The sequence below is a fragment of the Crocodylus siamensis genome, chromosome 4, assembly GCF_052110815.1.
Source record: "Crocodylus siamensis isolate JL-2025a chromosome 4, ASM5211081v1, whole genome shotgun sequence".
Classification (NCBI taxonomy): Eukaryota; Metazoa; Chordata; order Crocodylia; family Crocodylidae; genus Crocodylus; species Crocodylus siamensis.
In genome coordinates this window covers 224,888,894-224,915,172 of record NC_143398.1, presented here as the reverse complement: position 1 = coordinate 224,915,172, position 26,279 = coordinate 224,888,894, and the positions used below count along the sequence as shown (strand labels likewise).

General features: G+C 40.6%; 1 protein-coding gene across 1 annotated transcript in view; it reads left to right on the top strand.

Moving 5' to 3' along the window:
- The window catches only part of ARHGAP15 (Rho GTPase activating protein 15), a 507,565-nt gene that overhangs the window by 461,534 nt on the left and 19,752 nt on the right, over window positions 1–26,279 (top strand). The window contains exon 13 of the mRNA XM_090041263.1: window positions 9,514–9,619. Within this exon, the coding sequence (XP_089897389.1) occupies window positions 9,514–9,619 (106 nt within the window). The remainder of the gene's footprint in view (window positions 1–9,513; window positions 9,620–26,279) is intronic.

The window sequence follows — 26,279 nt, the reverse complement described above, 5'->3', positions numbered from 1 at the left end:
TTATACCAATAATTTCTTCAGACAATAAAAGTTTCTACATTTGAGTCTTTATTATAATAGAGTGTGCAACTTAGATAAAACTTTAAATATCTTTCTCCGGATGTGGTACAATAGTCCATATGGATTCTTTTTTAAAGAGCAGGTACATGAGAAAGGGCAACATTTCAGAGGCCCTGTAAGAGATACTCAGAAGATTTTTACATCTGGATTCGGTCTGTAGAAATTATTACTTGTTTGATCATGTATTGGCAGAGTCATTAACAAGACAGAGCAAGTAAGGTAAAATCCCTCCACCCCTTGATACTGAATAAAGACTGGCATCCAGCAGGAACTGATGAGCATCTGTCTCATGTATGGCTTGACCCTCAGTTTAGCCTGGAGTTTTAATAAACATCCTAGTTCATCTTGCAGAAGGTCTACTGCTGGTCTCTGTGTAATAAGGTGGGTCATCTCATCTTATCAGAGACAGAAATCCTGACAGCTGGCACCATTTCCTTATCCTGGTGGTCTCTGGGGACAACAGCAGTATGGTGTTACAGAAAAGGCAAACTTTTGCTGAACTTGCTTGTCTAAGACCCTCAGTTAATCCTTTTTTGTGGAATTGAAGATCAAAAAGAGTTGAAATGGTTCAAAATATGCAACTAATGTTGTGTAGTTAAACTGATGTAGCATGCATGCTGTTTTCCAAGCTAACAGGTTAAATATGGCTTTGCTTTAAGATTCCCATCAAATTTCGTTTTTATAGAGAAATCTCTGAAAGCAGAAGGGGTTAAGGGAGGGTGAGGTAGAAAAGAAATAAATCATTGTAGTCTCAGGAACAGTAATCCTTGTTGAGGATTTTGGCTGATTGATATAAATAACATCGTCCCCGCCATCTGTCCGAAGAGGGACCTTTCCAGTTAGTGTTAAGCTGCAACGGCAGAATAATTAATGAATGGTGTCCTTTGTGCTGGTAATAAAGACAAGACAAATTATGTTATAATCCAACTGCTGCTCATTTGTCACAGCCAAATAAAATGTCAAATAAAAGTGAGGGGGGCACTGTGTTTGTTTAATGGACTGCAAGCTACCTGTTCGTATTGTTGACAGACAACTATGGTGTAAGTTCTGAATGTGGAAGGCAATAAAATGCTGTGAACGTAATTCAGCTTTTTTTTTTTTTTTGGAGGTGGGGGGAATTGGTGGGGGGGGTGGGATAAGAGGACAGGATGTTTTACTAGCTACCATTAATGCAGATTTTAATTATATAGCTATAACACCACTTCCCCTTCTGAGGCAGGTTGGTTTAGATTCCATGGTACAAAGGAAATTACAGAAAATAATAACTTCAAAACAGACTCAAAATTGCAAATTGGTGAGAATTTGGTAGCGTACTCATCTTGCATTTTCAGGACAGAAACATTCATCCAGTTGCTAGGAAAACCAAATAATGAAAACATAGCTGGGATTTACTAAGTTCCATTGGGAATTACCTATGATAGAGGGCAGGGCTGCACTTCCTCAGAACATGCTCCTGCTGTAAAAATTCACAAACCTGGCATTCATACAGGCATCTGTCGCTTGCTCTAATGCCAGTTCATAGTATACATACAAACATCTGCTTCCATGCACAAAGGGATACAGAATGCTTGACAGGTCTGTGTTAGCAGGGTTCGCAATGCCAGTTCTTTATGCAAAAACCCTAATGCTTCCCGTCAAGCCATTAGAAGTGATACAATCAGCCCAGGCCCCATTAAGCCATCAGTGTCCACCTGTGATAAAGATGGCCATTTGTTTTCTTAAAGCCCACTTAATGTCTGCTTAACTCAATTTGTCAGGAAATGTAGAACAATTTCCTCACAGCCTGAAATTTGGTAGTGGTTCAAAGTCAAAAGGCCAGGTCTAGTCTTATTCAAATGATATAATGAACAGTCTTCAAATCGAGATCTCCCTTGGGGAAATGCTGTTTACCTTTTTTTTTTTTTTAATGTTAGATTATTTTTAAAACAGAAGAAAAAAAAATCTATGGATTTCCTTGATTCCTAAAAATCTTGAAGCCTTTTAACCCTGTAATACAGATAATATTAGTTCAACTTTTCTAGTTCCTAATTCTTTCAGAGATTAATACCCTTATTTACAACATAATATCAAACTTGATACTCACAAAATTATTTTAACACTAAAAAAACCCCAAAACAATAACTTTACATTTTAATAAAATAATTTTTAAAAAGTGTTTATCATTTTCAGGTCAACTTTTAAAGCCTTTACTTAGGACCCAATCCTGCTTCCATAATCAGTGGCAAAATTCAATGGGAGTTTCGCTTAAGTAAAGATGGATAGAAGCTGAATAAAGATTAGAGAATGGCTCCCGTTGTTTCCTGTTGTTTTTAAAGATTCCTGTGTAGCATTTCAGTTTCCATGCAAGGAAGATCTAAAGAGACACTTTGTTATCTCATCCCAGATTGATCCCTAAAAATCTTTGCTGTTTTTCTTCCATGTACCCATTTCTACCTATGCCAGACACACAGCTCTCCAGAAAGAGTAAAAAGGACTCCCACAAATGCTAATCAAAGCCATTCCTTAACGCAGGAATCTGGGAGGGGGGCTAAGAGGGGATGTTCTTTTGAGCAAACACAAAGCTCCCTGTGGCTGACTGTGCTGCCTTGTCATGCTCCCTCCCCTTCCAGCCAAGAAAATAAGATGCTAGGTTATCCTTGTGACCATGCAGAGCATTACTGCTAAAACATCAAGCTGGCCCAGAAAAAAATATCAAAAATGAAATACATTTAAAGGAAAGGCTTTCTGCTTTTAAAAATACAAATATTATGTGTGAGAAAGGAGGAGGCTCTTTATGGATCCAGAGGACTGAGAAATAAAATTTAGATCTGAAAAAGAAAAGGTAATGTGATTTACGGCCTTTTCCAGAATGTTTCTATTTAAGGAGACCATTTTAAAAAAGATAGCCAGCTATTTTTATTCCCCTGGAAGGAAGTGCGGGTTAAGTATTGTAGCACAGAGTCTCTGCTGGCTTTAACTGCTGTTAGGGAGGTGTGTGATGGCCTCGAGTTGTGCATTTGCAGAGAAAATATCACACCATCCAGATGCTCAAGTCTGCTCTTTCTGTGCAGAAAAGCATGTACAAAGCTGAAACTGAATATGAAATCTACCAGAAAGAGCTCAGCAATTTTTTTCCCCATACTTACATGGAAGTTAGTCATGAAGACCAGTCATCTCTATTGGGATCATTCTTTAACTATTTGCTACTAAAGTTCTAAGTCTAATTAATCCTTAGAACTGACTAACAAAGAACACCCGTCTTTTACAATGCCTAGCTGGCTACACGCACACTGGGCATGCAATACCTAAGTCAAATGCTGCTTTGTTATAATTAGGGCAGCAAATTTTGTTTTCTGTTTGGTCTTGCTGTTACATATTGCATGTAATGTATGGCACTGTTAAGGGAAAAAAATTGGAGTCAAAGTGACTGGAAAGTTAGGTCTGCTCTGTAGCACTGTGAGATTGTTGACATCTGCCGAGGTTGGAGAGCTCAGTAAGCAGGAAATGGGGTGTCACTCTGAGTGGTAGTTTACCATTATCCTGGCATCCTAATGAAGTGTCTGCAGTGCACAGAGCTTCTGGATGGCATCTTAACGCACGGCTAAGCAAAAGCACTTCTCTCCTTGTCACTGTCATCCATCTGCCTGCACCCTACTGTAGCCAATGGGATGGAACCATGCTACAATGTGCTATAAGCCATTTAGAGTTGCACATTGCATAATCAGTCCCATCAAATATGTAAAAAATGACTATTATTGGTTATTTCGCACGAACTCTGGCACCTGGAGTTTGATACATTAAAGTTTAACTTTTGTAAGTGCTATTTTCCCATTAATTCCACATATATTTTTGTTAAATGGGACAGAGTTGCAAACTCATTGTCTTAAGTCTTGCTAATGGATTGCAAAAGTTGTATGAATATTCATTGAAAACTCTCCTCTATATCACATTTGGTAGATTTGTCAATTGGCTATATAAAAAGGTTTCATGCAATTCTCATTTTCTTTTTGCAACATCTATTTTTCAGGCATGAATAAAAAGTAAATCAATTCAGATTACAAATTGGTTATTGTCCTTATAGCAAACATTAGTTAGTCTGAACACTACTTATGGATTTTCTTTAAATGTAGTAGTATTTCATAATGTTTGTATGCAATAAGATTGGCATTGTCTGCTGCAGACGATCAAGACAAAGAGTTTTATGTTTCATAAGTTGAGGTTACAATTAGGCTTGTTTTTCTTAGTGATATTAAAAAAAATCATAGAGAGTGAAGGGATTTTATCATCATTGAAATCTGCATGTTGAGCCAAAATGGACTTGGTGTCCAAAGGTACTAAATAATACAATCTACTACATTATAGTTGAAATTGTGGGCATTCAGTACCTCTGAAGAATCAAGAGCAGTATGCATTCTGTTTTAAGGAAGTTTTCACATCATGATACCACTGAAGCAATTGATAGTATCTGGGGTGAAATTTTAGCTCTTGGACTGGGGGAGAGCTTCTAAAATGGGCAGGGGCAAGACAAATTGGCTAAATCGGGTGTTTTATTTACATAAACAAGAGGGCATAACATAATTTAGTTGCATCAGGAATTTTTCACAGACATTAAAACTATAGCAAACATAACAGCAGGGATGCTTGCACAGCAGCACAGTGGGGAAGCTCACAGAGCGTCTGCCCACACTATGGCTGGCTGTAGCCAGCACCATAAGTCTCGCAGTTTCATTAGCACTCAGAAATCCACCTAAACCTCTCAGTTCTCTTTAAAAGGAAACACATAAACAAACAAAACACCCCACAAAAAAGCCCTCTAACAGTTGACTCAATCATGAATTGTGGAAAATACTCTTGGGACATAGAATCTGCTGTAGCAACAGTGTGTGATGTTTTGAACACAGAATAAACCTTACATAGAAGTGGTGAGAAGAGCAATATAACCAAACCAGGAAGAAAACCATTTTTAAAAAAAAAATCTTGGACTAGATGACAGCTCAATAAGTCAATATAATATGCAGAATCATATAGCATAGTTTAATTTCTTTTTTTTTCCAGCAACACAACACTTAGCAGAAGAAAAAAAAAAGAGACCAATGGCTTGAGATAAAATTAAGCATTAATGTGAGCCATAACTGCCAATTTAACATTAAACATGCACAAGTAACTGAAACTCCGGTAAAGGGAAATGGGTACTGTAGTAAAGCTAGACAAAGTCAGTCAGGCATGAATAATGCAGCAGGTCTGAGGAGGGTCAAAGGTCAGACTCCAGTACCTTGCAAAATAATGAACGCATGTCAGGTTAGAGACATACATCCCTTCCTAGCAAATGTAAGTTATTGGAGATAAACCTTGAGCTTCCTGTTCTAAAACAAAGTGGCTCATTATAAACATCTCCGTCCATTTAAAATTAATGATTAAAATAAAGATTCGGTGGGCTTTATTCAAGTATTCAGTACGGACACAAAAGCTAAAGGTTGCTTTCTTCATTCATTTTCACCCAACCACTGTTAACGTTACAGATGCATCATGTTTTCTAATATGTTTCAGTGTTTATCCAAAGCTCATATACAAAAAAAAAGTATATAATATTAAATGCTTTTAGCTTTTTTATTCATTTTTCACTATAAAGAAGAGCTTATCACTACAGTCTTGCTCTATTACCCTATATTTAAATACCATAACCTACCTTCTAAATATATGTATTATCAAAATATTACATGGAGTACTAGCTGTAGTACTTGAAACTCTCTCAACTTGCTGCAGTTGTTTTGTATTCGTTCCTTATTTCTCCCAAAATGCAAGGACTAAAATATCCTCTCCTTTTTTCTTAGATATGAGGGTTTGCTGATTAATTTATTCCTAGTGAATCAATTTAGACAAAAGAATATCTAAATTTCCAAGGATTTTTAGTCACTCTTGTGATTAACAAGGATCCTTTTGTTATTTTAAAATATTACAATTAACCTATTTCATTTTCTGGACTTAGCTTTAGAGTTTACAAAGAGTACAATACAGACAAAATGTGTTCCTTTCCTTTACACTGTATATTAATGGACTTCATTAGGAAACACATAGTTGGTGATACTTCCTCAATGACTCTTTACACAAATCTTCCAGTGAGAATTACCTCCCCCTTCTTTTTAACTTGATAAAGAGGCATCCATGAAAAATCCTCCCACTTAGGCAACTGGAGGAAGAATACCCAATGTCTTTAAAAGTGGAATTCAAGGAACCGAGGAAAAAGAGAACATAGATATTTCAAATCATGTATAAGAACTTGTATCTGATCCACTGTTAAATATTCCATGGAAAGGATAAAGAGCAGAAGACAAGCCTGGCCACTAGGATAGGAGCTGAACAAGCCTTAAAAAAAGAAACAGTTTATCAACTTCAGTTTGTAAAGTGGAAGAACACTTCCTTTTGAACCATTCTAAAGTAAAATATTTCAAGCATATGTAGCATTTAAAAAAAAACAGTATCAAGCATTTTAATGAAAGAGAACCCAATATTTTCATGGAACTATAAAAGGGAGAGAGAATAAGCGTTATGGCAAAAAGCCTAGGCTCAGCAGCTTTGTGTGGGAAATGGTGAAATGTGACTGTGATTTATAATGAGAAAAGGTATCTACAACATACAATTTTCTACCTAGCTGCAAATAATAATTCATAGTGATGTCCCTTCCAGATAAAATACCTTTGCAATGTAGGACTCATGTGGTAAAATGATCATGATAAATGTCAGACCAGTGCAGGTAACGGCTTTACAAACCATTAAGATTAGCTGGCTCTTTTTTTTCGATGATAACAGTAACCATGCTGTGACTCTATGTGGTAATAATATCTCAGTACTGATAAATGCCAGAGCTAGGCAGAGGTGTTTATCATTCCCAGTTCAGAAATGCTGACTAAAGTTACCACATGTTGCCTGTTTTTCTTCTTTTACAATAGGCTAACAATTAACAAACAGGCTGATTCATAAAATAATTTTATGCACAATTTCTTCTAGGATTGCTCTGTGTTAGCCTTCAGTTAACTATATCTTGTCCTGCAAGCCATTGGCCACATCTGTGATTAGCTATTTAGTAAAGGAGACAGAATCTACCTTAATAAAGAGCGGATACAAGATTTTCAAAATGCATTTATTATCTTGTATTATTTTCTTGCATTTCAATGGCTATGTGTCTTACATATTGTATCCTTATGGAAATCATGTCCCTGATCTCTGAAATGCAGCTGCTTCTGGGGTAGAAGGTGGACACCACGCTGATACCCATGCAAATCAATGTAGGGGAGAGGAATTTTCTGAGCCCATACCAGTGACCAGTGAGTGATTACTATATGGCATTTCCCTTGAAGTAGTCTGAACTTGATAATGGCAAGTACTGACAGTCAGATTCTGTACCATCTATTAAGTTCATAAGTGGACTTAGGCACCGAAGTACGATCCTGCTCCACTGTGATTACATCCCTGCAAGACTGTTAATAAAAGAAAGATGAGACCCTCTTCTTCTCACTGCTTTTTTGTTCTAAATCTTAAGGCTAAGATAGCAGTCTGTTATGAAAGTAGTGGATTTTTAGGGACTTGAACAGGATGGCACAGAATCACATTTAGGCACATAAGACCACTTAGACAACCAACTGCTGGAATAGGATCTTGCCCTGTGGCTTCACTTTTTTCTTTCCTATGCTGTTGATTTTTTTCTCAACCTGAGCTAACTGGGTACAACTCTTAAGACCAATGAACTATTGCATAAAATCGAAAATCCTGCCCAGTGTTATCACCTGAAAAATAACCTGCTAAAATTTTATACCATTTCAATTAGTTGCTTCAATCATAAGGTGTTCATGTGACAAAATGATCACCACTACTGGCACCTATGTAAGCACTCTTAGCAGAGGCCAAAGACTGTCTGAGCTTTGCAACTATACAATATAAGGTGCTGCACAGTTAGGATCCTACAGATCATAGTCAAAATACAGGGACAGTACAATATAGAATATCATTCTTCTGTCCCCCACACTTACATCTGTTCTCTTAATAGCTTTATTCTTTAAGATTATCATTCGTTAAGATTGTTATTCTCAAAACTTTCCCTGGTCCTAAATTCACGTGAAATATTTTCACAAGGAATATAAGACTGCGACTGATTAATCTGAGGCCTAGTCTTTTCTAAGTATATGTAACAAATATTAATAGAAAAGGGACATAGCGATTTGTGTTGAGTAAAGACTAAAGCTTCCTTTGAACAGTATTTACAATTAAACTCAGTGTAAATGATGAAATGTATGTTTGATATAAATTGCTTCTATAAGCCCTCTAGTAGAAACTGTGTCATCTTATATGTGTGCAGCACCTAACACAGTTGGAACTCAGTCTTGAGTGAGGTCTCTGGGAGCTACAGCAATATGAATATTGAATATTAAAATATACTAAGAATGATAGGTGATAATTAAATCATAGATGATAAAATCAGAAAAGAATTCTCAGGTTATCTAGGGTGTATAACATGCAAGATGTCTTCTCTAAATCAGACCTACTGGGACTTTATCTAATCTGTTATTACATGAAAGCCATTTATATATATATATTTGCTTTAGTGCTAACATCTCATACAAATAAATGCAAAAATCACAGTCATAAGCAATATTACAAACTTGATGCCTCTGCAACAATGAATAATTAAAAAATTACAAGATTTATCCTTACCAAGGCAACAGTAACATTCTTGTCATACTATCAAATAGATTCCTCAGGACAAAAGAGGCCTTGTTCCTTTATTCTTTTGCTACTTGTATATTTGTAACATGAATTGTTCACAAGGTTAGTTAAAAGATTGGATAGGTACAACTGATTCTAGGCAATGGATTAAAAATGGAATTGTTTGCAGCAAAGAGCAGATTGCTAGAAGGAAAAAATATTGAATTAACATATATAGCTTTATGGACTGCAAGCATGACATAGAGATACCAGGGCATAAGAGAAGCATCATAGCTGCTGGTGTCACACGAGGGGAAAAAAGCATACAGAGGTAGTAAAGACTATGGGATATCTTGATTTAAGGTAGTGTCCAAGGCAGATTTGGATTGCTGATGGAGTGAAGTTCCAAAGTAAAATACCACTTAATAAGAGGGCCATGTACTTTTTAAAGGTATGTGAGCTCTGTCACGTTTGTATTTGTATTAATCTAGTAGTCCAGAAAAAATGCATAGGATAAAAAGTCAATTATCTGGCCCAGAAGAGGCCTGCTAAACCCCTTAGAAAGATGTTGTAATCCCTTGCAAACTATTATATAGACTGTCCATGAATATGTCAGAAGGTGAGAGATGTTCTAATATAGCTACCTTGTAACCACATTTTAACCATAGCATCTAAATTTAGCTCTTGATGCTCAGATATTTGATATAACATTAGGCAAAAGATATCCTGAAGTGAACTCAAGTCTTATACCTTTTTTCTATTTCTGTTTTCCTTCAGAAAACCAAAACAACACCATTCGTGTTAAAGCCATAAAGGGTCTTGTAAAGAAACTCCCTAAACCAAACCATGACACAATGAAGATCCTCTTTGAACATCTGAACAAGTAAGTTAAACTATGGCACTAATGGATTGGGAATTTTAAGGGGACTTAAAAGGTTGTCAAAATCCTTTAGGAATTTTTACCTAAAATAAAGTGTAATTACAGGGTTTTTCTGTTTGGTTGGTATTTTTTTTCAGAATTAAGTATCATTTTCAAATAGTTACACACCTCCCATTTCTGATAAGAGCTGTACTTTTCTATTCCAAAAATCATCTCTTTTTATTAGCAAATGTAAAACATAGTAACTTTGTACAAATAGGATTAGGCAGTCTGTATTACTATTCATCAGGTTCTTATATACTGCAAATTATGCTATAATATAGTGCAGAGCAGTCTAGCATGTGTACAGGCATTCAACTTTGAATCACTCCAAGATCAGTATATTTCCCCCCTCCCCCACCTTAACCCCCTGTGTTGTTTCTTTTTGGCCTATGAACACTGTAAGGGGTGTAACCAACATGATTCTGTTCATATAAATGAGCCTTCACCTTGTATAAGTCATATGCAGTTTATGGAAGAGTAGATTGGAAGCTTATTGTAAAATTCAGTGCTGTGCAGTGCCTGCCCATGTTTTTAGGAAAGACTAAGTGCATTTGTTCTAGAAAAAATGCTTATAAACTGGTATGTGGAACAAAAATCTAGTCTGTAAAAAAGGCACTGTAGGGTTTCTTGTTTTTTATCTCTTGGTTTCTTGCTTATCCATTAGGTTCAATTGACAAGAAATAATTAATTGAGCCCTGCAAAATCAAGCTAAGATCTGATGTTAGAATTGTATTTTGTTTCATGGCATCAGTGGGCACATCTACATGTGCCTCTAATGAGCAGCAATAAACTGTGGGGCTTCCCCGGAAGCTGCTGGGCATGCAGTTTACACATGCACTCAGACTGCAGCACACTAAGCTGGATCGCAGCAGCCCTGGCTGGCAGGAGGCCAATGGGCCAGCCTGCCAGCCCAGGGCTGCTCCGACCTGGGTCAATGTGCTGTGGTACAAGGGAGCTTCAGCGCGGAGTTAGTTGGCAGGTAACCCGCACACTGAAAGATTCTTGTGTCCCATCGAGCCAACTCAGAGCCTACACGTGTACTGCTGTGCCCCCAAAAGTTTCTCATCAGAGTAGGACTTTTATTTAAATATAAGTCCTACACTGTTGCAGAGTTTATTATTTTTGTGTGCTCTAATAGGAGTGAATGTGTAGATGCCGAGACATTTACTGTGCAGTTAATTAGTCAACTGTGCAGTAAATGTTTTGTGTAGATGTGTCCAGGGATAATAAAGCTTCTTTTAGGACAAATTATTTTTGTAGTTGCATTATATTCAGTAAAATAAGGCAAGTAAAACAGATTACAAAATAGATTATAATCCAGTTTTGGTCTTCTGGCTACACTGGTTCTTGAGAGCTCACAAAAGTCAGTAATGGGGCAGGAAGACCAGTGGATTATGAAAGTGCCGTTTTCCTAAATAAAGTTTTAGAGTAAAGCTGAATTTAACATAAGGCTTATCATACAATCACAGAAAATTAGGGCTGGAAGGGACTCTGAGGAGATCATCTAATCCAACCCCCTGCTCAAAGCAGGACCATTCCCAACTTACGTATGGCTTAAATGGCATAGAAGGTCTTAGTCAACCAATGTTAAAAATAATTAAACTACAACAGATTAAACCCAGATTTTAATGAATGGTGCTTTTATACTGGCACTTTCTGCTGAACTGTTTAGGTCTGAACATGCAATATGTGTAGGTCCTTTATATGTCCAACTACCAAATGAACGCTAAATTGAAAAAGGAAGTCCATATATTTGTGTGATGGTCCTACTTAATTGGGCATGACAAGGTTTGAATAAACTTGTAAAGAGATTCAAGAAATGAATTTAGCCTTGTGGAAAAAACATTTCCTTCTTATTAGTTTAATGCACCCTCTCTCTATGTGCTATCCTTCAGTGGGCAGTCTTCAAAAAGGATAAGAAAGGTATCACTGTTAACTGGGGTTATTAGAAAAACTATCTGCTAAGAAAGAACTTTAGTTCAAGAAGCCGAGGTCTGTATTTCTATGGCTGAAGAAATATTATTCCCAGAAGCCCATGTGTGCTGTGAGTATGTCTATATAAGAAAACAGTAATGTTGTAGCACTGTCCCCAATCAGAAGAAATCAGTGCTACTCCTGATCCTAGCAAACAATTGTAACAGATAGACACAGTGGCTGTTTGCAAGTGGAATGCTGATATTATAGCTCATACACTGGACTGACTCATGAGACCTGGGTTCAGTTTCTGGGTAAATCATTTAATCTCTCTGGGCCTTGGGTCCTCCTCTATGAACTGCGATAAGGCTTTCTTTGTGTGTCTTGTCTCTTTAGACTAGAATCTTTTCAGGGCAAGAACTGTCTCCTGAGTGTATAAAGAGCACCTGGCACAGCTGGGCCCACATAGAGGCTTTTGGCCATAACTGCAGTACAAACAATTAAATAATGGTATATTATTAGTTGCCATCTTCACAATGCATGTATTTATAGCAACTCCACACGTGAAGGAGAGGCACATGTATCATTTAAATCAGTAGTTAGCAAAATACAGCCCGCAGTCTGGATCCGGCCCACCAGGCCACTCTATCTGGTCTGTGGGACCCCTAAAAAATTTGGAAAATATTTATCTGCTCCTGGCTGCATGTCAAAGGCAACAGAAGCCAGGGGCAGTAGGACCCAGGGGGAGCATACAACAGGAAGCAGGAACCCAGTCCTGCCCCACCCCAAGTCATTTCCCTGCCTTCCTGTCCCAGCATTGCTCCAGCACCACATGACTTCCGGCTGCAACACTGGACTGGGAGCATGGGGCTACCTGGTACCCTGGTGTGTGTGTGTATGCGAGGGTATAGGGAGGGACTATGTGTGTGACTGTGTGTGTATGGGGGCGAGGGACTGTGTGTGTGTCTGTGTGTGTAGGGAGGGACTGTGTGGGTGTGTGTAGGGATGGATTGTGTGTGTGTGAGTGAGTAGGGAGGGACTCTGTGGGTGTGTTTGGGGAGGGTCTCTGTGTATGTGTGTAGGGAGGAATTGTGTGTGTGTGTTCATAGGGTGAGTCCCATGTGCACATCCCACCATACATATACACCTATACCCCCCCTTGCACTGCTATACATGCAGACCCCCACACCCACAGCCCCTCACATACCCCAGCCACCTTCCCCCACACATACACCCCACAAACCACATACCCACCCACACCCCACATATCCACACATACCCACATGCTCCCTCACCTATCCAACCCCCACAGATACAACGACACCCGATATACCCACATACTCACAATGCCCCCAAACCTATACCCACCCCCCCAAAAATATACAAGAGTAAGACTTCATTTTAAGCTATTATATACAATCACCTCTATGTACACTACACTAACACATGTAAACTAGGACAAAAATATTTTCTGAAATCAAATTAATGAATGTTTTAGATGTTTACTTTTTAGAATATTATTTGGTATTTTTCTGGTTCCAAGATGGCAAAATCCCTTGCTGAAAGGAGTACTTCTGGGGGGAAGCGGAGGGACTTCTGGTGGCAAAGGTCAGGAGTTAGGGGGTGGGACGTCCAGTCCCAAGATGGCAAACAGGGGGCAGGGCACCTGTCAAGGGGCAGAACTACCCATGAGACCCTCGGTTGCTTGCCAAAACTCGGTAAGTGATTTTGTGCCTGAAATAATTGCCTGCCCCTGGTCTAAATAAATGTATTTTCTTATTCAACAAAATATAAGTATATATTTTTCCAAATATCACTGTAGCAAAACCCAGGAAATTAGTAAATGTGCTTGTGTAAAACAGTTATACACCAGCAGTGCAAGGGAGGAAGAGATATGTGGCCATTTCAAGTGTGAGTAGTATGGAAGCAATATTCTCATTCCCCATATAGAAAGTCAGTACGGGATATTGTATGCACACATTCTAGAAGGAGGAAGGAACTGTTTTATGAGCCTTTGCATCACAATACAGCAGCTGGACATAAATGTCATATTGGAATCATTAAAAAATGAGGCAGAAGGAAAAGTGTTAGTATCCTCTTAAACAAGGGGCTGTCTGTGAGCTAGAAAGGGTCTATTCTGTGAGACCCAGAAACCTAAAAGACTAAGACAAACAAAGGAGCATGTACAGAACTCTTTATTAACAGGGTATTTACATTTTGTAAATGTAAACACTTTGTATTTTTTGAACTTTATTAAACCTATTTCAAATAAGGTGTGATTGTATCTCCTTCAAATATGGGTTATCAAAAGGTATCACACAAAAAATAATTATGTTATGACCTAGGAGCCACTTCCTGTACGATGATCCAAATTACTGTCCTTAATCAGAGCTATAAGTGGAATCTGATCACGTGTACAAGGTTAGCTGTTTTGGTTCTAGCTTGAACATGCAAAGGCAAAGAAAAAGAATGGCCATATGCTCAGGGGATCCTGACTAGCATAACAACTCTAACTATGCTTTTCAACAAAACCTGGTGACATGGCTGCTTGTCTCACGGTTGTCTTCTTCTGTTGCCTTAGCTATGCCCACTGTACTCCTCAGATCTCTTCACTATACGGGGTGGTTGCAAGTTGGGTCCCCAGATCACCATTGTGAGAATGGTTTGGTAATCTCCACACTATTGGTGTAGCTGGCACACCTAGGCGAGGCACAGACATTAAAAAAGCCTGAGGTGGAACCAAATCTAAGTTCTGCAGTTTTCTGTAGGTGGCGTAGTTTAGATTGGTAGCAAACAGAACACACATTTGGCTTTGGTGGGCAGGGTGTATCTTAGATCGGGTTCTGCCATTTTTTAACCAGTCTGTGTGTGCTGAACTTCTGTTCTGCTACAGGTGTAGACCAGTTTTGTGTGCCAAACTTCTGTTCCATTACAAATATAGACCAGTTTTTGATCGCTTATATCAGTAGAAGTGTAACGTCTGTAGCTGGCTGTACTGAGCATGTGTGCTTACATTCTTGCTGTTCAGAAGTTAATGCATCTTTCCCCTGTACATGCACTATCTCCTTTGCTGCAATTTTGTTAAACATCTGTAGGGGAGCTTTTGATAAATAGCTATCCTAGCATGTAATCAAAGTCTGTAGAGACTAAAGAGGAAGATTGTTTGCTTGGAATTTCAATACATGCACATTTGAAAGCCTTGTTAGAATGCATTCCCTATACTCGGGAAATAATTCTGCTTTAATTTAAGCCCATGCAACCCCATTGACGTAAATGACTTACACAGAAGAACTGGGTGCTTCATGTTTTCAATGGCTCTTCTGAAAAACTACAGTCAATAAGCCAACTTCTACACTGACTCACATGCCGTGCAGCTCCTGTAAAACCAATGGAGCTGCACAAGGTGAGTCATGATACAACTTTGTCTGGAATACAGGAATAGTGTTGAAAATGTACTTTTGAATTTACCTAGCTTGATTTGAGTCAAAAGACATAATTTTGGACAATTGAATTGAGGCTCAAAGTTACATCATTCCAGGGCAGGATTATCTCTGATCCATGCTACCCAGTTCCTGTTACTTTAGGCTACACCTTAGTATAAACACCTCACCTGTCCCCCACCCCCTTCTCCCTTTACTTCCTTGTGGCTACTCTTGCTGCCTGTCCCAAGAGAGCAGGCAATGAAGGATTAACTTGCCTGCCCAGCCACTGCCACAGCTGCTGCTCTCTGGGCAGGCTCAGCTCAGAGAAGAACAGCAGCCTAGTGAGAGCAGACAAACAGGCAGGCTAACTCTTCTCTGCCTGTCCCCCTTGGGGAGATGCAAAGGCAGTCACAAGTAAGTGACTGGAGCGGAGTGGAGGAGTCCTGGGGGTGCAGGGAGAGCCCCAGCAATGGGGCAGGAGAAACTGGGGGAGCCTCAGGAGGGGCAGGGGCAGGGGCAGGGGAGAAGCCTGGAATGGGAGGAGGGATTCTTAACTTTCAGTCCTCCAGGCCTGTGCTGGCCTGAAGTGTGACTCTTTCAAACCTGAGCTAGCATTAACACTGATCAACATTTGTATAGCTTGCAGTGTAAGGTAGAAAAAGGCCCTTAGTGCTAGCTTGAGTTCAGAGCAGTCATATGTTCAGGCCAGTAGGGGCCTGGAGGACTGATGCAATTTCCTCCCCATCTCCCTTTCCAGTCTTTCCCTCTGCCCTCTACCCCCTGGAGCTCCCCCTGCTTACTACAGGCTGTCTATACTGTCTGTCCCAGGGGAGCAGGCAAGGAAGGGTTAAACATCCCCTGCCTGCTCCCCTGGGACAGACAGGATGGGCAGCTACAAGTTGTTGACACTGGATTTGGACCCAGCACCTATACCTTTGTTCCAGGCGGGCACAACCCTCAGACCAACCACAACACCTGCCATTTGATAATAGGTGAATTTACTGATACAGAGTGATAACAAAAAAGCAACAATACAAACAATCAAACAATTCTATATCTACCAATCCTAGGACTGTCATCAGAGTCAAAGTACATCTGGTCAGGATGCAGGCTGCACTCTGAGGCTCTCTTGGGTGTCAGCAATCTGGAGGTGGGATGCCGAGGCCCACATCCCCCCTCCTGTGGGATACATGAGATGGGCTACTGGTATGTCTTTGGTTCATGGTGGCCTCGGGGACCCTTCCCAGGGGACAGGGATGGGGATCCCTCTTAGGGAGCAAAATGGAGAGGGACAGGACAGATGAGACAAAGGGAGGGACCCTTTTGTTAATCTCAAGTCTGTGCTTTTTTATTCTCCTTCCCCCTTGATGACTCTTCATGTGTGGCTATCTCTGGTTGGTTGTCTCTCTGTGGTCACACACCCACGTAGCCTTCCAGGCCATGTCCTAATTTGGTCTGTTCCCCCAAAACCAGGACTTAGGCCCCACTGCTCTCTGAGGCCTTGTAGCTGGTGTCACTTAACCTCGTGTTATGGGACAGTATGGTATATTCTTCCTTTGGTTCCCATGCTGTTTCCTAGACTATGTGTCCTTGTTGTGTTAGACAACATGTCTGCCTTGAAGGCTGTGATCTCCTGTTATGGCACGCCCCGCCTTCAATTCTCAGGCTGTGCCCATCCGTTGGCCTTATTGTGCTGGACAGCCCGTCTACTTCCAGAGCCATGAAAAGCTTTGTGCGTGTCTCCCAAGATCTTCAAATATCCATTTAACCCCTGCTTCCTATCTTGACCCCTTATAATGCATATATCTATACCTATAAGCCAATTCCCAAAAAACAGGCCTTTAAATACCGTTTCTAAGCCAACACAAGTAAGCATAAGGGGAGTGGGGGGGCAGTGAGCAGGGTTCTAGGGTGCTGGGGATGGTGGTGGGGAGTGGGCCCCATCCAGGTCAGTGGAGAAGGGGGTAGGTAGGGTGTTTACACTGAGGTGTACTGTAACCTGGCTATACCTTAGTGATCAGAGATAATCCTGCCCTGGAGTGCATAAACTTTGAACCGCATAATGACTGCTTAAAACAAGTTTCAGGTGTTAATGTGTGCATAATCCAGGGGTTAAAAACTCCAGGAGCCACCCAAAATTGCTGTGTAACAAGTCCCTAAGTAGCATCATACCCAGCCACCTTTAACTCATCAGCCCAAGTAACAGGTACCTATTAGAAGCTGGAAGCAGCCTTCACCGCAAGTCCAAACAGAAGCTGAACTCATGCCTCTGAACTTGTAGTGAGGCACCTTAATTCTCTTGCCACTGCACCTATCGCTGAGGACAATTCTTTGCCTTATCCAGTAGCATCATTGTTGATGACAGGAAGCTTGCACAGTAACTTTACTCCATAGCTTTCTGGTTATGAAGATTTGGATTCAGACCAGATATAAGATCACATGTGAAATCAACTTGAGGAGAAAGATTCCCATCTGGAGACCCAAATGGACTATTTGACAAAACCAGTCACTGCTGTGCAAGAGCAGTTCTGTGCTGTACTAGCAGAACAGAGCAGAACCAACCGTGGGGTATTGACAGAGCTGAACTGGAAAATATGCAGAGTGTCTGCCTGCATTGTACCCAGCACCAGCCAGGCCCATCTCACAGAGCATCCACAAGATTCAAATAGCTCTGCGTTCCCCCATGTAGAGTGGGGGAGTGTTAAAAAAGCTCATGCCCTTTAAAAAACCCCCCAGCTGATATTGGTGAATATATTGTATCATGAGTATAATTTATTAAGTCTGGAGTCTGGGCTTTGGCAAAAGTCATTGAGGCAAGAGTGCCTCCAGGTTACGGTACAGACAGGGCACCTGGATTTTAAGGCACTTGCTGCTTTGAGTAGCTTGCAGTTGAAGAGCAAAACCATGGGTTTCCCATTGATTTTTGCATGAAATTTGTTCAGCTGTTCATAGAAAATATAAGGTAAGAGGCAAAATTCAGGGCTAGATAGGCAAATCATGTGGCATTTTTCATATGGCAGTTTCATGCCACAACAAATGTTTTATTAGAGTTGGTAACAGAAATAGTTGAGTGACAGAGGGCTGCTGTTTTTCCTTTTATTAAAATATTTCTCATCTGTGTCAAACAATTGGCCAATTTCTACCATACTTAATGCAGCAGAACTCCCATTGAAGTCAGTGGGGATTTTTCCCAATTAAAGAAAATGCAGAATATGGCTCGTTCTCTTGAATTAACATTTTCGTTTTGCCTCATCCCCTTTCACAGATTTGTTTATACTTTCATGAAAACCACAAGTGCTCAGTATTTCACCGTTTCTTGTATATTTATGGAGGTGAATTTCTTTCCTGTACAGGAACTCCAGGCACCACTGAAGTCCTTTTATACTACGTAAATCCTATTTTGAGGGCTTAAAAAAGAAAACAGAGCTGGATGAGCTTTGTATTACCACTCTGCATAGGGGAAAACGTCACCCTTTTGAGGTCACCATCCTCAGTACTTAATGCACAGACTGAGAAGTTTCATTTCAAGTGAGGAATAAATAGGATTTTCCATCCCAAGTGCTTTACCAGCAACAACAGTTTGAGGCGGCACTGATAACCATGTTACACAAGTGGAAACTGAGGCACAACAAAGTTAAGTATCAAATTCATGGCATAAATTAGCAGCAAACTTAACAAACCTGGAGTTATCACACAGGGTGCTCTCCTGGAACCACTAGATTGTCATGCCTCCCTAATTTAATATAGACTAGCATAGAAGAAGTAAAAGGATCAGATGATATATTAGAAATACAGTTCCTTGATTTTTTTATTCATTTTTCTGTAAAAGCATTAAATGTATTATTTAACCTATGAAGTATATTTGGTAATAATTAAAAAAATGGGGTTGGACTTACTTTACAAATCTCTCTCCCCTCTTCTTTAAATGGAGAGCACTGAACCCAGATGCCCAACTATGGAAGATATTCTTCCAGCAGCAGCATCTGGCTCTTTGGCAAGCACTTCAGGCAAGTTGTCTGGGGAGCTTTGCAGTGCCTCTTGGTTTATCACGTGGATCGGTTACTGTGGCCTATCTGGCTGCCTTACCCGGGTAGAAGCCAATTCCTTGTGATTCACCTTTGATGCTCAGATCCTAATTCATTCCATTTTTTTCCTGTGCTTTAGGCCACTTATGCTTTGCTGTGCTACAAGCTTTTAGTTACAGCCTCTCTCTGCTTTTTGTTCTTTCAGTCAAAAAAGAAATCATCGGTGTCTCTTCCCCCCCTGCCCCTATTATAGTAATGATTTCAATCAATTTCCCTGCATGCCACTCCTTCATCAAGTGTCTGTTGATCACAAGCAAAAGTAAATACCCAAGAACACTATATTCCAACACAAGTCACAAAATATCAGAGACATTTTTGTATTACTGGCTTTAAAAAAATTGGCTCTTCACATGCTTATAGCACCATGAATAGAAGAGCATCCAATGATGCAGTGTGTGTCAGCTTTATTGCATTCCAAGCATACGGGCTTTTGGAAGCTACATTCAATGAAATAGATTTATTTTTACCTATTAAAGGGGGAGGGGTTGTGTGGAAAAGAGCCACATATATGAAGAACCCAACAATAGCCCACGCAACAGGAAGCAATGACAATGTGATGACAAGTCCAGCAGCAATACCCAGAGTACTGAGGATAAATCAGAAATTAAAGCTATTGTATGACAACTAGTAGTATTTAGCATGGGATGTCTGCAAAATTTACATTTTTTTTTTGTGGAGGAGGAGGAGGAGAAGAGCAGCAGCATGTACATGTGACTTGCATTTCCTAAAATATGTATTGCACCACCAGATCAGCAGGTTTTAGCAAGTTCAGCAATTGAATCTAAGCTCAGGAAAACTCTCCTTTACATGCCAGAAGATTGGAGTAAACTGTGCAAATTTTCACACATGAATTCAAACAAATACATGCAGACACAGAGGTGCACACGCACACACACTCAGCAGGTTAAACTAATTTGGCTGAGAGGTTCATTATGAAATTGAAGCACCATAAATTCCAGTGAAGTTCATCAGACCTCAGGGAAATTGCAGAGCCCTGAAACCCAAAGATAAATACAGGGATTTACAGGAAAGCACATAAATACTCAAGTCTTTCTTAAATCAGGGGTTTGCTTAGGCTCAAGACTTATGCACTTCTCTCAGTCTTGACCTTTAGGTTCAGGACAGCAACACTGGGAACAAGAATACTCTGATCAAGAATCAGTCCCACTTTGACTGAATGAAGCAAAGTGAGAAGATTATGAGTATTTGAACTAGATGAAATCTTTCTTTTCACTTAAAGAAGCATGACTAGACCTAATTTTTCTAGGAAGGATGTGTAAGTGTTATATGAAGTCTGCACTGCCATTTCTTTTGCATGAAGGGGATTAATTTAAATACATTTGTGCAGAATAATATAAATCATTTGTGTACAAGACACCCATGTGTTCAAAAGATGTAAAGGTAGACTCACAGGGCGCATCCCTGTGAGTGCACATGTGTGTTCCCCTGGCGGCAAATAGCTGTGCCGCTGCTACTTGTCCCCTGGCACACCGCTGCACATGTGCTGTGGCATGCAGAAAATTGCCCTGGGTCGGGTAGGGGAGGCTGGAGCAAGCACCTGGGCTGGCCCCAGCAGCCCTACCTGGGGTCCTGAGAGCTTCCCGGGGCAGCAGGGTGGCAATCCAGGCATGCAGGCTGGGTATAGACATTTCACTTAACGTGCTTTAAGCTGGCAGAAAGTGCTTTACAGCCATAACAAAAACAGACATTCACGGCACATAAGGTGTTTTAAAAATGGTAGATCCTGCTCTAAGTTAACCTTAGATGGATGTGTACCAACCTAAAGTGCTTTCTGTTAGTGCACATTATCGAATGTCTATGTCAGCTCCCAACAAGCATGATCGCTGCTATCCCAGGATGCATTGCACGGGGCTGCGCTCTAGCCTCAGGCAGAGCTCCTGTGCTCTGCTGGAGCAGTGGGCAAGCCCCGCTTCCTCAGCTGTCACTGACCTGGAGACCCAGGAGCCCTTCCCCTGCAGCAGCCCTGAACAGGCAGCAGCACACTACTGCCTGGCCACGGCTTTTGCAAAGGAAAGGCTCTGGGGTCTCCCCACTGCAGCAGTGCTGGCTGGGCTACACCACACTGCAGCTGTCACGTTGTGGGGGCGCCCTCCCGGCAGGAAGCAGGGCGGGCTGGAGAAAGGGGACGCTCTGGCAGCCTCCTGAGAGGGGTGCAGGAGCACCCACAGTGGCCAGTGCGGACAGGCTGCAAGCCTCCCCACTTAACAGTGAACATCTGTTCCACCAGCTCCCTCTCTTACTTACACCACTTCGAATGAAGTGCAGGAAGTTAGAGCATTTCCACAAGGGGCTTTCTGAACCTCTATACTTAGCCACAATGAGTCAGGTGTTCTCAGTTCTCTTGATTTACTTGCAACTACTGTGTCCATGATCTTTCCACTTAATAAGGACTGTGCAAGATGCCTGCTTCTGGTTTGCACTTACACAAGCTTTGGTGCGTGTATTTATGTGATTTCACAATGCGTTAGCTTTGTTTCAAGTGTCTTTGTAACTCAAATATTTTGCTGATGAGAAAGGAGGATGCTCAGCACATTTCAGGAAATATCTTTAGTATCCTGGAGAACTGGACTCCAACAAGCTGAAGCCTAGAATCAAGGAGCAAAATCGCAATGCTTTTCCATTTTTCTAACTCAAGATCCTGGATTCTCTCACAAGAGGTTGCACAATAAATAATGGCCTTGATATTGCTTAAACTATTCATTGGGACTAAAAAGAAAAAAAAGACTTGAATGCCAAAATGTCAGTGTTCCATGCAAAATAATTAATATAACACAATGGAAACTATTCTATCATCGATTGAAAGGGAATTTATGCAGGTAATGCATTAATGCTAGGGGGAGTTTGGCATGTAAATGGTGAGCGCTTTGATGGGAAAACAGAGCCTGGTTATTTGGTTTTTATTTTTTATATGTATGTACCATAAAATATCTGCTTGTCAGTGACAAATATATAAAAGCAAGAACAAATACCTGATCAACAAGGGCAATGGATAACTCTGCTTTGTAAGACTTTTGAAATTACATTAGATCAAACCATTTTTCACACATTGCAAAAGATGCAACAACCATTTCAATCATGCTAAGAGAAATCAATATATTTTTGCTTTCAGAAAACAGTGTTTCACATTTCAGCATCTCCAGATTATCACTTTCATACATCTCTTTTTGTGGTCAAGTGCATGATTAGTACTTCTGACAGAATATTGGCCATTTTCTCATGAAGATCTACAAATTCTTATAAACAAATACCAGTTTGAAAAATTAAGAGCAAATCTGTGGACTGGAATGCAACCTACTTGTAATAGGAACAAAAAGCTGGCAATGAAATATAAACCTAAAATCACAGCAGAATGACCTACTTTAAGGCATTTGCCAAAGAGACAGTGTTTTAGACAGCTCTTCTGAAGTAGCGTCTTTATGTCTATGCCATCTGCAGATTTATTATTGTGCCTGAAAAAAAAACAACCACCCTACAGTACGCCTGAACAAAACTAAGCTTCGTCTATAGGAAAGACTCTAGTACTGTGGGCACCACACCTACTGATGTGGTCCAAGTTTTTTCTTTAGAGGCACCTAATTAAGAAACCCTGACTCATTTACATGGATACGTTTGATCTAAATTACACTCCAAACCGCACCAAATTAAGAGCATCTGTGAATGTGAAATGTTTGTTCCCTGTGACTGGTAGAACAGGGCCAGCTCTGGACGGCACATGTTCAAGTGACGAAAAATATTTCAGATGTAATGTACTTCTGAGACCCGCTTTTCCACTAATAATTCACAATGAGTTAAACCAGTATCTCTGCTTCCATAATCATTTCAGGCTGTGAAAAAAGTGTCACTTTATTTTTAAAGCAAGAAAAGAGGTAGACGACCACCTACTTTGTTTGTTGTCACTGATAAAAGACCTTAGCACAGCCATTGGCAGAGATGCAAATCTGAATAGTGTAAAGTGTTGTCAAATATGCCATATCTCTTTGTAAGACAGTGAGAAGTCCTGAAATATGGATGAAAGGAAAACATCTTATCGATGACTGGCTACTGTCTATAGCAGTGGTCTCCAAAGTGGGGTGCACAAGACGATCCATTGGGGTGCAGGAAGAAAATACTAGAACTTCTATTTATATAAATATATATATATTGGGGGTGCGTGCTCAAAAATTTTTACTGATAGGGGTGCGTGATCAAAAAAGTTTGGAGACCACTGGTCTATAGCAAAGGCCTCCTCTCCTTTGGTAGAAGTTCTTCTCTTTGTAAACCAATAAGTTAATATTGTCTAAAGGGGATAGGTGAAGAAAAGGGTGTCAACTTGATGAAACTCTGTAAGCTTAAAACTGAAGTAACTGGGTGAGTTTCTTGTGCATGCCGCAGCCATTTTATGTTACTTTGCTGTCTTGAACATAAGCATACATCTTGTGTGTCTGTCTCCAGGAGAGTCACCTCAATGCCAAGCGGGAGGCGGGCAGGGGGATCCTCTAGTAAAAAAAAAACAAAAACTTTTGACAGCACTTCTTTGTCCACTGGTGCAGGGGGAAGAAAGTGTGGCTAGAGCAGATGAAGCATCGGCACAAATCCCTGGTTCCCCTGGCTGTTGTTTTGACCCTTCAGGGCAGTTAGCATAAGCTCACACAGCCCTCACCTTACTCTGACTTAAGCCAGGGAACCAGCTCTGCACATAGTGACCCCAGGATCACAGGAGTGCAGATGTATGCTTTAAAATGGTTTTGCAATGCTTTGTCTCTATTGTGCAGTTTGTCCCAACCTCAAGATTTGGCCCAGAGTGTTTTGAACTTCAGGGTTTGAATGATGGCTTTGTGCATTTCAGTTAGCCTTTTCCTCTTCTTTATTCCTCTACAAACAGCACAAGTTACATAATATCAGTGAAAATTTGTTTATGGGAAGTATAATAGTCAGCGTTCTATGATTACATTCAAATGTAAACCCACATTCTGACATCTAAGGATCTTCTTGCTTTCTAGTATGTTATATATGATGAAGGTTTATGTTCCGGGCTTTAAGAAAAGGGGGAGGGGGAGACTTTATAAATAACATGACTCCTTTTGTCTGAAGAGATTTTAATACATTTGTCTGATCTACTGTTTTTGCAGTAGCTAGAATATAATTTGAATATATTAATATTTTCAGCAACTGTGCTCAGGGAACCCAGTGAATAACTTATGCATGGATACATAGATATACTTCAGACAGAGGTAATGTTTTTAGCCCTTATGGTGGTAATACTTAGAAACACACAATGAAAGAGCCTGTTCTTTCCTCCTCTTTGTTGTGGGTATGCATTGTGATGGTATGGAGCCAGTGTTCTTTCTGTTGTCTACACAGCCTGGATTCAATAAGCAGTTATATATGCATATTATGACAATGTGGTCAAGGAAACCAGATTTTTTTACTATACCTTCATGTGCCTGTATAGTACAAAATCTGGTATTTATTTTTCTTGTCCTCATTCAATATGTTAACAAAATCATAATTTGATACAGGTTATGTTCATTTTATAATTAAAATTATAGAGTTAGATGAAAAGGCAAGATGTTACTGAATGGAAAATATTTATCTTTTCATACATTACGCATTATGGCACAAAGTAAAATCATAAATCTGTGGAATGACTAACCCATAGCCAAGTGTGTGATAGATCTTACTTGTCTCCTGTCTGGTGTCAGAGTCCCGCAGTTGCCTCTGTCTCAGAAGCCAGGATTTTTCCTCTGACGCTCTCATCCCCAGCCACTAGAAGGCATGACTGCTGTTCTGTAAGAAGCTACCTCTCTGTCTCCTCCTCTGCAGCTCTCATTGCTTCTCCATTATGTTGCGAGCCTTTAAAAATATTCTAGCTGGGAAGAAAGAGAGGAGGAACCTGAAAAGAAGGCAATCACCAGGACTGTCCATCTCCTCTTAATCCTCTCGCCATCCTTACTAGTGCTAGAAACTGCTGCTGTAAGCCTGTGGTACAAAGAAGCCCTTGGGAGACAGAGAAAGAGAGACCTATTGAGGGATAGGATTGCCAACCCTCCCAGACTGGCCAGGAGAATATTGTTGAAGTGCTTTCTCTACCCTCCTCTTGAGTGTAGGCCTTGACTGAGCTGGGAGAATACAGCTTGCTTCAGGAGTCTGGAGTCTGACATCCAGATGATGTGGCCAGCCCAGCAACATTGATGTCAGATGATCATTGCCCTGGGGCACATGGTGTTTACTTGTGAGAGGATGCTAATGTTGGTGGATCTATCTACCCACTGAATTCAAAGGATCTCCTGCAGGCAGCATTGATGGTACTTTTCCAGTGACTTACATAGATGATTACAGAGTCAGGTGGGGGTCACATGCAGAAAATGGTGGTGGACAGGTTGGTATTGGCCTGGAAGGATGAGGGCAGTGGAGTCCCAAAAGGGTTGGTCCTTGGACCTGTGCTGTTCAATGTCTTCATCGGTGACTTGAGGGCATGGAAAGCACCCTGTCCAAATTCTCAGATGATATCAAATTATGTGGTAAAGTTAACACACTAGAGGGTAGGGAACAAATCCAGGTGGATCTGGACAGGTTGGGAAAGTGGGCAGAACAGAATAGGATGCAGTTCAACAAAGATAAGTGTAAAGTGCTGCACATAGGGAGAAGGAATTGCCAGCACACTTACAGGCTGGGGGAGGACCTTCTCAGAAGCACAGCAGTGGAAAGGGATCTTGGAGTCATTGTTGACACCAAGATGAACATGAGTCATCAATGTGATGAAGTGATCAGTAACGCTAACCACACTTTATCATGCATTAACAGGTGGATAACAAACAGGTCCAGGGAAGTGATACTTTCCCTCTGTGCAGCACTGGTCAGGAGTTGGACGAATGCATCCAGTTTTGGGTGCCAAACTTCAAGAGGGATGTGAACAACCTCAGGAGGGTTCAGAGGGCCACTCGTATGGTTAGGGGCCTGCAGGCAAAGCCCTACAAGGAGAGATCGAGGGACCTGGATTTCTTCAGCCTCTGCAAGAGAAGGCTGAGAGGTGATCTTGTGGTTGCCTACAAATTCACTGGTAGGGGCGAGGGGGAAGTAGCAAGGAATAGGTGATGCTCTGTTTACCAGGGCACCCCTTGGAGTAACTAGGAACAACAGCCACAAACTGACAGAGAGCAGCTTTAGGTTAGACAACAGGAAGAACTTATTTATGGTAAG